The sequence below is a fragment of the Pangasianodon hypophthalmus genome, chromosome 10, assembly GCF_027358585.1.
Source record: "Pangasianodon hypophthalmus isolate fPanHyp1 chromosome 10, fPanHyp1.pri, whole genome shotgun sequence".
NCBI lineage: Eukaryota > Metazoa > Chordata > Actinopteri > Siluriformes > Pangasiidae > Pangasianodon > Pangasianodon hypophthalmus.
In genome coordinates this window covers 11300895-11317390 of record NC_069719.1, presented here as the reverse complement: position 1 = coordinate 11317390, position 16496 = coordinate 11300895, and the positions used below count along the sequence as shown (strand labels likewise).

The window sequence follows — 16496 nt, the reverse complement described above, 5'->3', positions numbered from 1 at the left end:
TATGACGCTAGTAACTTTAAAACTCAGAGTGCGTGAACCACAGGCCCAAAACTTTCTGATGTCCCTGGTTTTAGGGGTGCAGCTTTAGAGAGAACACTGAATGAAGGGGCTGTATATGTGAATTTTAAAGTGAAATACAGCTCACTGCAGCTAAATTCAGCCAAATTACTGACTACGCTGGAACAGGAATCTGATGCTACATTGGGTCAGAGGCTCACCAAAACTGGGCAGTTGAAGATTGGAAAACTGTCTTGAACTGTTTCAGTTAATCTGTGATCACTGTAGCCTGAGATTCTTGTTCTTGGCTGACAGGGGTGGAACCAAATGTGGTCTTCTGCTGTTGTAGCCCATCCACCTAAAAGTATGGCGTGTTGTATGTTCTGGGATGCTTTTCTGCTCACCACGGTAGTAAAGACTGGTTATTTTAGTTACCATAGCCTTCTTGTCAGCTTGAGTCCAGTCTGGCTTTTCTCCTCTGACCTCTCTCATCAACAAAGCATTTTTCCACATGCAGAACTGATGCAGATTGTTGTGCATAAACACCCCAGGATATCAGCAGTTTCTGAAGCATGCAAATAAGCCTGTCTGGCACCAACAACCATTCCACAAAGTCACCAAGATAATTTTTTTCCCCCATTCTGATGTTTTATGTGAACAGTAACTGAAGTTGTTTTTTTTTGTATTGGGCTGATGCCACATGATTGGCTGATTGGATCATTGCATGCATGAGCAGGTATTCCTGAAGTTGTTTAAGATCCTTGACATGAAGTTTACTTTAGACAAGACCCATTCTTAGTGAAAACGTTTAGGTTATGTCTATGGTGGGATGATAACTAAGCCTAGTGACATGAGCAACAGAATTTTGCTAATGATCTGAGCCCTGCAGTCCCATAGCTTGTTGTTATGAACAGTTGTGTGGTCCTGAAAAAGAGCTTGCACTCCTTATTAGCACTAAGTCTTTCACCACCTCGTGGCTTTTGTGAGTCACTGAAAAGGTCTAGGTTTTCTTTCCATTTCATGCCTCTGCAGTAATGACCTCTTGCTCTAGGGGATATTCATGCATTTGCTGTTGCAAACACCTCAAGACAAATTAGGATCTTTACAACTCCCTTTGTGCTCTTGTTTAGAGCTGGCTGCATATGATGTCTTTTCAATATGTGCTCCTCACACCTTCGGGCCAGCTGTATGGGGAGAGGAAACAGAGACACCTCAATCTTAACCGTGTTAGAATATTGGAAAATTGGATTGCACTGTATTGTACGGACTGTAAAATTTAAAAAAATAATAATAATCTCTCTCTCTCTCTCTCTCTCTCTCTCTCTCTCTCTCTCTCTCTCTATATATATATATATATATATATATATATATATATATATATATATATATATATATATATATTCTTCATCTTGGATCAGGGTAATGTAAGAAATCACTAAAAGTAATTTTTTTAGAAAAAGGCAGTATTTCACTTTAAAGGATTCTATCACTTGTCTAATCTCTACAGGCATACATTTTTTCTTACTTGGCTGTTTCCTGAACTGACACAAAAGAGTCTCGTGCTCTTTGCTTTGTGTCTCATTGTACCTCTGCTAACACTCTAATGTCCACTGCTGATAAAGTCTCTGTCTGCTGACCTTGAACTGTCCTCAGATAGTGAGTGTGTAATACAAATGAGAAGCAGGTGCTGTGCTGATAAGGTCATGACATGCGGTTTAAAAAGATAGTCTGTGCCTCATTCATGAACCTGTTCTGTAAGGAACAAAACACCAAATTTGTGGCCTCTTTGGCAAAAAATTTCACAGGAAAAAACAAATCTGCATTTCAGATAAGTTGCTTCTGTATTCTTATTTAATTTCAACTTCATAGCTGTTAACCTTGATTTAATCCAACCATGATTATCTTTGCATTTGCATTCCAGCCCAATTTTCTCTCCCAATGCAACAGAGAATAAAGTAGTACAAAACTGCATAAAGGTTAAAATTAGTAGCCTTGTGGTTGGTGTAAGGAGAGCTGGAGCTGATTTTGCCGAAGGCATTACAGGCAGAAAATTCAGATATTCAGTCATATACAACGCACCAGCCAGCATTTATAATGAGATGCGTGACAGTAATGACATTGCTTTACCTGAGGAATTTATAAGTGTTGTGACGCTATTGACTTGACATTTCAATAAGTCAAATGAAGTTACCTGCCAAAATACCACGTCCTTCTCAGTGATGCTCAAATGTATGCAATAAGAGACAGACGTAGTCTGGCATTCAAATTTTCCATCTGTACCAATGATAATTCCTTCACTGACGGATAGTAAAATAGGGATTGTTTCGAAATAGTTTAATTTGTGCATTCATCTGTGCATTCATCTCTGCATTATTAATGGTGTCTGTGTATAGGAAATGCTGTGTCAGAGCTTCCTTGCTATAACCTTTCAATTTAACTTTGGAAAACTGAATTGGAGCCTGTGCTCCTGCTAAAGACCATGGGCGACAGACCATTGATCGGATAAATTAGCAAGATTTGAAAGTTATCTGCCAGAAACACAATAAAGCAATGAGACTGAGAGGCTACTTGGCCATAAGGGACACATGTATAAACCTCAATGAGATGGAACATCAGGACATTTTTAAAAGGTGACTGCTACAGAGTTAGTCTCCTCCAGAGGATGCTTGAAGATATATTTTATTTTACAGTTGGGAGAATGAAGAAGCTTGAAAATTCTTGGGATAGTAATGAAGGTTGAGTTGGGGTTGTTGAAACTACCTTTTCGTTATTTCAGTCTGTATGAGTGAAAATTCTTCTTATATAACCCTCATCTGACCATGACTCAGGAGAGAGGAGATAAAGAATTTATATACTTTACCATTGTCTTTTCCTGCTCAGAATTTAAATGAAATCTGCCAGAATGCTCAACAGATCTCTTACTGACATGAATAGTTGGCTTTGAATCAATCTGAGGGGGTTGGTGGCACTAAAACAATTTCACTGGTACTGTCCTAATTTCTTCCAAGAAGAAAACTCCTTCACTGAGCAGTAAAGATCAAAAGCCACCAATCTATTAGTCTGTAAAACTTTCACTGATTTAATTTTGGACATCATTCCAGTGTATAAAATAGAAAAGTCTGGTTCTACTTCTTTGCAGGTGGTTTCTTTCTGGTTTAATACCTGATACTAAGCCAGTGTTTGTTTGCTCTTGTTGAGCTTGACTGGAGGGTGTGTGAGTTCAGCCACTGGGAAAAGAGGAGGAGCAAAGCACTGTGTGTGAGTGTACAGATGGACACTGTTTACCTTGCTCTCCACACAGACTGGGGCTTGTTCCCCCTCTCTGTGTTAATATCACAGGCATAGAGCATATTTTTATATTTCGACATTTGATTTTATGTGTGGTGTTAGAAAGTGCCAGCGTGCAGCAAGACATGCTCCATTTCCCCCAAGCCTAAATTTCTATTCATTGAACTATCAGTTTGTTCTTGCTTGACCTGTTCTTTAAATCTCAGTTTTGTTTCTCAAACCCTCTTGATCAAATTCCCGGATGGATGGAGCACGTAATTACTCCCTCTCCTTACAAGCTAGCAATGTTCATACTACATAACTCCCCAAAATACTCACTTTCTCACTGACATTTGTGTTTAGGCTCCAGGTGGAAGCTGCCCCATGCCAACTCACAACTGTCTTCATTATCTCATTTTGGCCACACATACACACACACATGCTCACAGACATATGCTTTATGGAGATATGTGCTCAAGTAACAAACAGAGCAACGTTTGTATGCATTCAGTCAGCATTCTGTTAAGTAAAGTAAAAAACAAAAAACAAACAAAAAAAACCCCCTGACAATACAATTCCAAATCTTGGAATCCTGTACAAAAACTGGACCAAACAAACACATTGGGTTAAATTCATCTGCAAATACTTACATTAGAGATCCAGGAAAAGGTATTACTCGCTCAGCTATAGGACTACACTCACATGCAGAGCACAGTGTAATGATTAATAGTTTATGATCTCTATTGTAGGTCTTAAAAGTTCTCTCATAGCAGACACGCAAAAACAGGCATCGTTTAAGCTAATTTTTAGTAATGTTTAAAAGCGTTACCAATGCACGATGTTGGATTATAAAATTAGTTTTTGGCTTTGGAAGAGGCATAATATGACCTCTTTTAGGCCAGATTTTATTGACCATTAGGGCAGCTTTTAACACACAGACCTGACATTGGTGTTATCAACTGTTTTATGAAAAAGGCTGAAATCAATGCAGCAACATGTAAAATCATTCAGTAAGACTCAACAAAGAAAAATGTTGCATATGTAACAGGGTTGTACTTGCAATAAGAAAGTTCCGTCTTCCACCCTGAAACGTTCCTCAGTTTGTTGCTTTTGAGGAAAACCCTAAAATTCCCATGAAATGACTTGAGATCCATGAATTAATTCTACATGTTGACATTTTTTTTTTTGAAATACTGAAGTGCTTGACTAATTCACAGGCAATAGGGTTCAAGATATGCCACACCCTGCCAAATCTAAACATTTATGACAGGAGCTTAACACACTAGCTAAATATGGAGAAGCCTATATCAACTGTGGAGGATTTCTCATCACCACCTTCACCTGTTGCCTTTAACGAGGACTATATCCTAGATGACGAGATGCAATGTGCTTTTATAGTTATGCTGTACATGTTTGAGCCGCGGTTGACTGTCAGCAGAGCCGCTGCGGTATCTGAGGTTTCTGAATGGTAGGCTAATAATTAATTTTGAATATTAAGCTACTTGATAAATTGCTATTATTAACTCTTACTGATGGAGAAGCCCTGATGGTGTATAAAGACAGAATCGAGTTCTTGATCAATCTGTGCTAGTAAGACATTCTGCCATTGAACAGCCATAAGTTCATAAAACACTCCTCTGAAAAATGGCTTGTCATATAAATGTGAATGTAGCACACAGATTCCACCCTCTTCAAAATACATAAACTCCAAACAACACCAACCATTTTGGAAAAGGGAATAGTGTCTGGGAAGATGTACAGCCAAAAACTCACAGGTTTGCTGTTAACAAGCTGCTACTGTAGAGAAAGCTTCGCCCATGGAGGCGGGACATGTGCATTCTAGAGAGGATTTAATTGGATGAACATATGACTAGTACAAGATGAATCATCAAAAAAATGAATTGTTTTCCTGAAAGTGACAAACTATAAAATTAAAACAAGAATATCTCCTGAATATATATATATATATTCTATATAGCTCAAAAACACCATTTTGTTTTCAAAGGCACTTGAATGTTCTACAGGTTCTACAGAGACCCTGAGGAAGATGGTTTCCCTAACAGACAGTGATCCAATCCAAATAGATGTTTCATGGGTTTTAAGCTGGTTGATATTAAACCAGAGAAAGAAAGAAAATTAATTTTTCCCAACGTCAATATTTGCTTTGCTGAAATGTGAAGGCTCCTGGGGTAGTGTATATCCATTTTCCCTCTCGCGCATAGTAGCTGTATGAATGCTGGTGGAGTTTCTAATAGAGCACAGTTAAAAACCCTACGGCAGTGGTCGCGAGCGGGTCACGTGACTAACGTTTCCGCGCGAAGCCCGCGCACAGCTTTTCTCCAGCGGGACGGTAGCGGTGGCACAGCGCGCGCGCTCGCTCAACTCAGCACACACACACACACACACACATACAGAGTCAGTGGGGAGCTCTGAGGCACACGAGCAGCGCGTCGGCGACAGAAAAGTCACGTTAAGCGCCACCGGAACCGAAATGCGCGTCTCTAACTCGACGAGATAACAGCGTCCTGACTTTTGGAAGTCGGTGGACTCATCCTGAGCGCGAGCCTGAGTGAAAAGCCTGAAACTACACGCTACGGTGAGTGTTTCGTCCTTATTTTCTTCACTGAGCAACTCGTCGGACGTGTCCCAAACACACACCACCGTACACTGGTGGTATACTTTTGTGTATTGGATATTGGACATGCTAATTTCCATGATTTAGTAAGGTAGTGTGCGGTTTGGGGCGCAGCCCTGCTCCCAGGACTACTGCTGTAATTAATTGTGAGCTTGCTTTAAGTACTGCTTTGCTTTATTAGCGTCCTCGCCGTGGATGGAGTGAAGGAACCTCAGTGTTGTTTATGAAGGGATGTAAACGGTTTTTTTTTCCAGCACTGACGCACAAATGATGCAGACTTGAGCCCTTTATTAATCCCTTCTCCTCCACAAACACCCTTCACAACCCCTCAATAGCCTTATATATATATATATATATATATATATATATATATATATATATATAAAAACAAGGTCTTATTCATTTATATATATATATATATATATATATATATATATATATATATATATATATAAATGAATAAGACCTTGTTTTTTTTTTTTTAAGCTTAACATGTTTTTTTTTTTTTTTTTTTTTTTTTTTTTTTTTTTTCTTTCTTTTTCCCTCCCCTCCAAGCACAGGGGTTCTCAAGCATTTTGCAGCCAGGGACCTCTTTGGCTGTTAAAAATTCCACAAACCTTCAGTACATCATAATTTTATCAATTATTCAAATATTAGGTGCATTATTCAAATGCATACAACAGTCTTCTGACTATTTATTGGAGCACTTTATTTCTGATCTTTCCACTGATACAAGGAACAAGTTGACATGATTTATAGTAGTAACATGATTTATGTTTTTCAGTTTGGATTAATCCCATTTAATTGAAGTGACCAGTCATGCAGGCTAACAAGAACCCGATAAATATAAGAACTGTGATAATGAGGGGTTGCGAATTCCACTGCTGTAACAGAATAAAAAGCACAGTCTCCCACTTTGAGAACCTCTGCTTTATCAGACAGTGAGGAACTGCAGGCTGTGGTCATGTTATCACGTTAACAGTAATATGTTCCTCTCATTCCAGCACACATTTAATAAGCCTCAGGTCAGGGTTCATTTGGAATACATGGAGCTGAGACATGCGAAATATTTCCTTCTAGGTTCAGTAACTGAGACTTGCAGAGACGTGGAAAATATTTTATTCTCCTTTCAGCCAGAGTCTGGGGAACTAGTGCTTTCTCCATCAGCCTACACTCTCAGAATTATTATTTTTTTTTTGAATTTGTACAAATTAAAACCAGAAAGGTCTTCCATTATTCAGGACTCTATTTTGAATTTCCAGTTCCTGACGCTCATAATTAAAATGGTACCTAATATCATAAATCACAGCCCATATGAAAACTGTTACTAATGGCTTGACGTATCCATCTATCAGACTGAGATCTGCACCTCAGGTTAAGCTTAAATTAAAACTTCAATATCTGCTGGATTTATTGCCACAGTGTTGGGTTTGTTTGCAGAAGGTGGACCATATGGGCAATGAGGGCTCTCTTTTATTGTGGGGTTGAATTGTACAGTCTGTTTGGACGCTCTTTTCCAGCTCAGTGAGTACACACTAGTTTCCTACAGACTGAACATTTGTGCTCAGAATACTATGAATTTTGAGGAGCCAAACTACATTTTTTAGCCGAAGGGAATTCAGACTGCATGTCTACAGTGTCTCAATATAAACATTTAAAAACCTTGACTTTGTTCAGTTTTTAAAGTTATATCTCATTAATGCTTATTCACAATGAGAATTTCAGTGTGCTTAAATCATTACAATCAGTCACTATATAATCAGGCATAATTTTTAACTGGTCACTTAATTTGGCAAACAAACTGGCTGAAATAAATTTAGTTTAAATAAATGCCTCTTAACACATGGGAAGATTTCTCTGGTGTGCTGTATCACATTTCACATAATCTTTTTCATTTGTAGGACCTGGTTCCTTAATCCTTATATTGAGAAATTAATTATTTATTGATCATGGTGCAAACTCTGAAGTTCTTAGTTGAAAATGGTCGATCATTTTATTAAGCCAGTCTGCTTTGACAGCCACCCTTATTGTCTGCTGTAACACAACATCGGTGCGATGTCACTTTTCCACTTTGAGGCCGAAAACACAAATGGTTTGTGAGTTTTGGCTGCTATAGCAGGCATGTAGAGCCAAAGGAAGGACCAGTTCACTCTACTGTTTTTGTATTTGGAACACCCCCTTCATTTTTCTGGGCTCTTATTGTATAAATGACATTTTTATATGAATGCATGCTATGAAAACAGAACATACAGTCTGTAAACAGTACTGCAATTAAAAGCTGAGACTTTTCATTTTGTCTCCTCACAGCTTTTGCATTCCTGCATACATGCAGTCATTGTATGTCTCACCACCCTTTTCACCACTCTGAATTTCTTTGGATTTTCAGGAAGGTTTGCACCAAAATAAATAAATAAATTTAAAAAAAACCCAAAAAAACTGGCTACATCCAGCTTGTTGATTCATGCCTGCTGGATCTTTGGCATAAGCTCTCACCTACTGCTGACTCACCCGGTCCAGCAAATGGCTCCTTGTGTTGCGTGCACTCTGTAAGCTGCCATTACAACATGTGCAACAACTGTTATGAACAGTTATGGCAGCTAAATGTTTGCTGCCAATTACATCAATGTGTTATCATAAATTATTACTCATTTCTTTTATGCCTATCTTCACACAGTTTGAAATATCCATGAATCCAAATGTGTGCTTCCTTCGAGACAAGTGAAGCCAACGCATCTTTTCGAACTACTGCTAATGCTACGTTGCAGTGCAGCTGAACACACTTTGAGGAAAACTCTAACTGCCTTCCTCTACATATATGAGCTAACAGATGAACGTGATTGGCTGGGGGAGACAGTAATGCCATCCCTCCCACCCAGAGACCATGGCCAATTTTGTGCTCTTGGATATCTGGCATCCAAGAGGCTGTAGGATCATTAGGATTCAAACTCGTGTTCTCACACTGATAGGACAGATGCCTTTCTGTTGCATCATTCGGGAGCAAACATGTGTGAGTTTTAAATGTGTAACTTCTCTAGTTATGGTAGGCTTTATTTATATAGATTGGTATTTGGGTACATTTTTTATACAGAGCTAACATTTAACATTTCTCCTTTTCAAAATGGTCTTTCTTAGTACTTCCTTAAAGAAACTGATTTATAGAGTGTTATGAGTGAGCTCACAAAATCAAGCTGTTGAATCTGTTATATCTGATAAGCAGATCAGTGAATGATGTGGGTAGCAATGGTTGCACAATATATTGCCACCTCACAGATCCAGGGTCCCTGGTGGCTTTTTGCATTCTTCTCTAGATGCAAAGATCTTCTTGAAGAGCTCCATGTTGAAATGGCTTTCTTCCAGGTTGTATGGTTTCCGCCGTCTATCCAAAAACATGAGAGTAGGAGAATTGGCTACACAGAAACCCTGTCAAGTAAAAATTGGTTATTGAAGATGAATAAATGAATAGAGAATGACAGCCACAAGCGCATTAGTGAAATCAGGTGCTGATGTTGACTGAGAAGTCCTTGCGTGCAGTCGGCTTTCCAGTTCATCCCAAAAATGTTCAGTGGGGTTGAGGTCAGTGCTCTGTTCAGGACACTCGAGTTCTTCTCCACCAACCTTGGCAAACCATGTCTTTATGGACATTGCTTTGTGCACAGGGGCATTGTCATGCTGGAACAGGTTATGGGTCTTTAGTTCCTGTGAGGGGAAAATCTTGAAGCTACAGCATACAAAGACATTCTAGACAACTGTGTGCAAAATTTTGGGGAAGGCCCACATATGGGTGTGATGGTCAGGTGTCCACATACCTTCGGCCATATAGTGTTTAAATTGTTTAGTAGATGACAGTCCAGTTTGTGACTCTGCTACTGAAATCCTACGCAGGTATACCCATGATAAGCCTAAGGTATCTAGTCAGCTACTTATGTGCTAATGTTGTGTACAGTAATGTTACGCAATAGCAGCGCGCAATACCAGGGAAAAACAACTCGATCTCTGAAATTATTGATTGGATATATGCACAATATCTCTTCTTAGGACTTAGAGGTAGGTTCACACCTACAATGTTGTATTTCCTGTATTATTTATGACACAGGCAATTGTTGTATCATGCATATTTTTAACACATTGATGGCATATTTATATTAATTGGATTCTTTGTTAGTGTAAAGGTTTAGAGATGTTACCGCACAATCTTAGGAGTTATTTGGACATTAAAACATATAATGCAATTTATTATTCAGTGTTGTTTTTAAATTGGGATGATTTAAAATGAATTCAGGAATGCTTTTAGAGAGCTGTTTCAAAGAGTGATTACTGCATTATCTTTAACTATTTATAATCTTGTACTGTCAAGTTGGAGAAGCTCTTCATGCTGTTGCCTGGTGAGTCTGGATCATCAGCAGTACGGCGACTTTGGTGTGTGTAACCACAGACTGTTCTCTAGAGTTCCATGGTAATGATGATGATGATTCATCAATTGCCATTGACAGCAGGCAGCTAGCAGGATGGACAGGGCGCTTCATTTATTATTTATAAGGGACAACAAAACCATCTGTGTTGGTGTATGTTCAGTATTCATCAGCACTGCTGTGTTTTTTTTTTAATGTAGCCTGTATTCTTTCATCACCAAACAATGCCAAAATGTTCTTTGTAATTGAGGACGTTTGACATTTTTATGAGAGAAATGAACCAAAGAAGAAAACAATTCAGAAGCTTGTACTGGGGTCAGACAGGGAGGAAGGGTTAAGGAGACGAGAGAAAAGAGGTTTAAATGGAGTCCCATGTGAGCAGAAAAGACACAGCAAAAAGCATCTGGCTGGGTTAAAAAGAAGATTTTTGGCAGCAAAAGCATCTGGCTGGATTAAAAACTTGACAAGCCTGTTCAGTGTTGTCCTTTGCTCTGTTTTTGAATTTGTCCATTTTACTTAAGTCTGTGAGTCTTTAAGAGCGTATTGTATTCAAGTAATCAGAGTCGCCGTTTGCAAAAAGTTTTGATTGTATTTTATCAGATGTTTGTTATATTACAAAAGTAAACCTCACTGCCTTCACTTGTTTAATGGGCACATTCACAGTACAGTGATGGGATCTTGTTTAGCAATAAGTAATAAATCTTCGTAAGTCTAAACATCGAAAGCTTCTTATGCACAGAATAGTGTGGATGCTTTTGTTTCCCGCTATTTCCTCCCTTCAATTTCAAGAGTGACACACTTTCTCTTAGTGTGGAGAGTGTTCCTGTGGGAAAAGGAGTGCCAGGTGACCTTCAGGAAAGTGAGATTTGGGTTTTTTGCTCATTTCCTGTCATTTTTCTCTCGCTCTCCTTCACATAGCAATCGATCTACCACACATTATAAGAGAGTTCTTCTACTACTGTTAAGCTGCACAAAATGAAATTCCATTATGATGACCTAAAGGTACAGCTTTTGGTTTTCTGCATCAGGCCTTGATATGTTCTTGGTTTGTAAGGTGGAAATGTGCATTCAGTGCCACTGAAGCACTTGATTCAGTTGCCAAGTGCTCTTTTGTTCCTTGCTCTAAAAGCCTGAAATTATTCCTGGCTTTAAAAGCATATGGAGTAGAATGGGGTGGCAAGGGGCTGTTGGGTGAGCATAAAGAGCCAGCTCTACTTCTAATGCAGCCTTTTCTCTTTCTTGTTTTCCTGCTGTTGTTTTCATGTGCCTGCTGTCTCCCAGAAGAGTTTGCAGGCTGAAAACATTTCATATTAACGTAGTGGGCTGTGGGAGCTGCTGTTCCCCGAACCCCTCCTTCTTTCTCTGCTTACATTACATATCAGTGGACTAGGCCTATGCTGTCTCTGAGCCACTATGTAGAGTAATACTCATAAAGTCCTCAGAGACGAGAGGTCACGCTCCAGTCATCTACCTAAGGAGGCTCAGCTCCCTGCTGTCTGCCAACAGCTTGGAGAGAGACAGGGGAGCCTTCCATCGCAGTCAGAGAGGAGGGAAGTGTCCAGCTTAACACAGTCTGAGCATAACACTGCTGGGGAAACCCTGATGTTCAGCTCCATATCTTGGCATGCCCCCATGGAGGCCACCGAATGTGTGACCTTTCATGGCATTAGAAAAGTTCCTCTTTGAGTGTGGTGCTGCAGCGTGGAGTTCAGTTTTTTTTGTGCTGGGACGAACTTAAATTGAGAATCTGTCCTTGTGTTTTGTAAGAGGCTGAGATAATTGAGCAGATGCCAGTGTAGCAGGCAACAGCTTGCTTGTGACTGTGTGGGGCTAATCAGGGTGTCAGTGGTTTTCTCATTCCTTCAGTATTACAGTCATGCATTACAACGTTATTTTAAACGAAGAGTAAACAGGAAGAAATTAATCTCATTGCCTCTTAGCTGTGTTGCAGTGTACGATGCAAATCTCAGGTCTTATCGGCCTTATCAGCCTGTATCTCCGTGTTTATTGGACATATATGTATTTATGGACAGCACTGCATTTTCTGTCCAGCAAGAGGTGTGCTCTCTTTTTAAGAGTTGAAAATTCAAGTTACAAATATATATAGTAATATTTAGTAATTCTGAAAGTGATTGATTGGACAACTTGGATATGGTCCAATGTTGCACTGTTTTGCAAGGCAACATTAGTTTCTTTCAGCCTATCTACATAATGTGCCCCTTTGAGAATATCTAATTATGTTGCTGCAGTTTCTTTTATCTAATTAAATGCTAATTACATAAACCACTGCCATAAAATCAGAATATGCTTTGTCTCTGTGTGTGTGTGTGTGTGTGTGTGTGTGTGTGTGTGTGTGTGTGTGTGTGTGTGTGTGCTTTTATTCCGTTAACTCTAGGATCGGCCATGTTGTTTCTGGTTGTGAGAATATCTGATTGAGATTAATGGCTCAGTATCTGCTCCCATTACTGAGAAATGAGGGAATAACCAGTGAAATTATTCCAGGCTGACCAGCTGTGCGTTATAAGGTGGGATCTGATCTACATCAGGCTACACTAGTCTTCATTCCAGCATCTGTCATAGCGACTGCTATTGTTGGAGCCAATTAGTAATAGGACATCTAAAAGTTAAACAGACCAATAGAACATGAGTCACAGTGATGCACCTTCATGTCGTCTTTCTCAGCTTGCCCAGTAGCAGAGCGTTTCTTCTATCTCTGCGTGGTAGTTCACTGCATGACATCCAGAAAGGCTCACTCCCTCCTGATACCAGGAATGCCTGCTGTGAGGCTGGATATGATGTGAGCTATACCTAATCACTTTTAAAGTGACGGGTTGATAAAATGCTTTGCCTTGGTGGATACTACCTCATTTGTCTTGATCACGTTGCTTCTGTTTTGACAGTCATTATCACACAAACATGCTGGGCCTCTTTTGTCAAGCATGGTGCTTTATAACCACATCATGTAAACAATAATTTGAAAATATAACCTGTAATGGTTCGTGATTTGTGTTATTTTGATCACTTGAACAATGTTCTCTAAAAATTTTGTCCTCTTCATTTAGGAATATGCTTAACTGAAGAAATGATGAATGAGAATACTGTGCTGAGGATTTCTTTTCTCATATTTGGAGATAAAATCTCCACATAGTAAAAACCAGTGTTGTGGTTGTATGAAAAAACAACACCTATAATCTCTTTAACATGAATGAATGGTTAGCACAAACATAAATTTCTCTTTAACTGTCAAACTAGTACATTACACAGTCACAGGGACAGTGTTATGGATGTAACCTTTTTGTTCCTTTATTTATTTTGTAGGGACATTATTTTATAGTGCACAAAAGACCCCACCCCCCAACCACCGCCACCAGAGCCCCTAGCTGCTGTGTATTATAGCCAGTGTGACACTTTGTACACTTCCCTTAGCCCTTAACAAAGGCCACATGGCAGTTATTGTGTTTGTCTTACTTTTCTTGTCAGGGCGAAGAGCTCGGAACCATCTTTCTTAGTTAGTGACTGAATTTGCAACAATGAGTGCCAGGTCAGCCATCAACAAAGAGATCTTTATCCCACACAACGAGAGGATGTTGGCAGCCGTGCAGGTGAAGAGGAGGACGAAGAAGAAGATTCCCTTCCTGGCTACAGGTGGTCAGGGCGACTACATGACTTTCATCTGCCTGTCAGGTAACTCATATCTTATCTCAGTGCTGCTCATTTTTTATTTGGCAAGCCAGGAGCGTGAGCCACCAAAACCTTGTAGAATGTCGCAAAACACATGTAGTGTGAGAGGAGATGTTTGTAAAAAAAACAAGTTCTGTCTGAAAGTTGCAAATTGTTACATCATGCTTAATGTGGCCCAGTAGTTTTCAGTTATAAATAATCTTACTATATACAGAAGGAGCTTATGCTTTTGCTTGAAAGACTATTCTGTTCTGCACTGGTTTGTATTTTTGGTATGTTTCGAGTATTCAGACAGTTCCTTGTAAACTAACCCAGACACTCCTACTCCCTACCAAGCCTGAACATTATCGCTGCCGCTTTTCTTCTGGGGAGTGTGTATACTGTGCTCAGTGTTCATAATAATTAAAGCACTCAGTCCATCTTATCAGGCTGCCATTGAATAATGGGTGGAGGTCTGCTCATTCTTCAGTGTCAGCTTCAGTTCTCCAATTAATTTTGTGCCTGATTAGTGTGTTTGTTTTATTGCCAGTGGAATGCTAGTCTGTTTATGACTTAATGTTGTAAATAGATTAACATAAATAGATTGTAAATAGATTAACATACTTAAAAAATGATAGTTTTGAGACTAGTCTTTCTATAAAGCAGTGTCTAGTTTGGACACCAGATTGAACAATAATGTCAAAATGTACATTAATTGATGGCTACATTGGAGTAAGAAGTACAGTATATTAAATTAAATTGAAGTGAATTAACAGTTAAATCTTAGAAACATGTGCACTACTTATATTGTGGACGTCAAGGTTATTGCTACAGGGTGCTTGTGTTCCACAGCAGCATGCATTCTCCTGCTGCAACTGCAAGCTTGCTGTCTGGTGTAATAGAAAGCTATAGATTGAGGGTTGACTAAAGCTATAGATTGAGGGTACCTATAAGGTGCAAGATCAAACCTCAGTTGTTCTTCTTTTGACCATTTCATCATCCATCTCTGTATCAAGAGTTTTTATGTAAGGTTTAAAAGTTTCAGCTGACTTGTGGACTGATTGCCTGCCTACAAATATAGTGTGGATGACTCAAGTGGGTATCTTTAGAACAAACAGTGAAAAGACTCTTGCCTTGGATAGAAGAAGCATTCTGTGAGTTGCATCTTCACAGTTGTTTATTTAGTGGGGTGAGGTTTTGAAAGGCACATACTTTATTTTGCTTATAAAGGATATATAATTATTCACGGTGTCCATCTGTTTGTGCACAGCTTCCGTGGAAGGGCCGAGTTACTATAACCAGCGTGTGAATGTATTCATTGTAATCACATTTGTTTCAGAATGAGCACAATGGACAAAGATGGAAGTTACAATTTCCAGATGAATGGTTTGCTCTAATCCTGTCAATGCTTGTGTTTCTGAAGTGTTATGGTACTTTGCTTTGTTCACTGAATTTCTGTAAGAGCAAAAATCTATTGCTGGTCTTTAACTTATGATCTGAGATGTGCAAGCTATCAGATGTGTCATGTGGAAAGCCCAGAGCTCTGTCTCACACTTGGAACAGCTTGTTGAGGTGGGTAGCACCCAAAGAGCATGTTGGGAATCAATCATCCTATTGTAGACAACAGTGAGAGCCCCGAGCAAATTGGCAGTCTTGTACAACAACACAAGCAAACAGCAGCTTGAGAGCGACATTTGGACTCTAGTTTTGTCCTGCTGTGCCTTCTAGCTTGAGATGATTAGCTTGGCCTCTACCACTGTATGAAAGCCAGTGGGAGATGTGTACCATACTACCCAGCTTTACAGCACCAGCACTCTCAATAAACTTGAGGAGCAGTTCTGGTATATGAGCACAGCAGCACTGTACATAGCAGCGCTTGACTGTTTCGATCTGGTCTAAAATTCTGACTTTTTTCATCTCCTGATCCAGTACATCTGTAGTAAACCTAGAAACTAGGAGAGAATGGGGTCAGCTGTGCCATTATTGATTGCTCCAGTCAGCAACAAGCTGGCAAGTCAGCAACAGTGGTGACACTCACTCTGCACATGATCAGTAGCCTCCTAGCAAAAGAGCAACAAATTAATCACGGTATGAAAGTGTATCTCTAGAAAATCCTATGCTTGTTTAAAGCAATCTAATGAAGTGCTTATTAATATATCTTAATATATTTTATGTATATTTTGATAAGTATTTCATAGGCATAAGATCTCCTCTGATATTAACATGAAAATTATGTTTGTTTATTATGAATAGTTAACAGGCAAATGTACCTATCATGTGTCAAAAAACAAAGCTTTAGAATGTTTCACTCAAAAGATTTACAAAAAAAATGTGACATTACAACTGACTCTCCCCGTATTATATCCCTGCATTTCGTTGGCTTTGTACTTGTACTCTGCTCAGTGACAAAGTTGAATGTAATCGAATCGAATCTAATGTAAGACGTACTGCATGTCAGAATTTCATTTTAAAGAATACAATATAGAGTCTGGCTGCACTCATTTATAGCAAAGGTTTTGTGTTTTTCA

The 16496-nt window shown here is 39.2% G+C and overlaps 1 protein-coding gene across 3 annotated transcripts in view; it reads left to right on the top strand.

Moving 5' to 3' along the window:
* The first annotated feature begins 5553 nt into the window (after window positions 1-5553).
* Window positions 5554-16496, top strand: part of stxbp6 (syntaxin binding protein 6 (amisyn)) — a 52244-nt gene continuing 41301 nt past the window's right edge. The window contains exons 1-3 of one of the 3 annotated variants that reach the window (XM_034308064.2): window positions 5554-5860; window positions 12704-12833; window positions 13789-13992. In XM_034308064.2, the coding sequence (XP_034163955.1) occupies window positions 13839-13992 (154 nt within the window). In that variant the 5' untranslated portion in view covers window positions 5554-5860; window positions 12704-12833; window positions 13789-13838. The remainder of the gene's footprint in view (window positions 5861-12703; window positions 12834-13788; window positions 13993-16496) is intronic. The other 2 variants (XM_026933983.3, XM_026933984.3) reach the window with 2 other exon arrangements.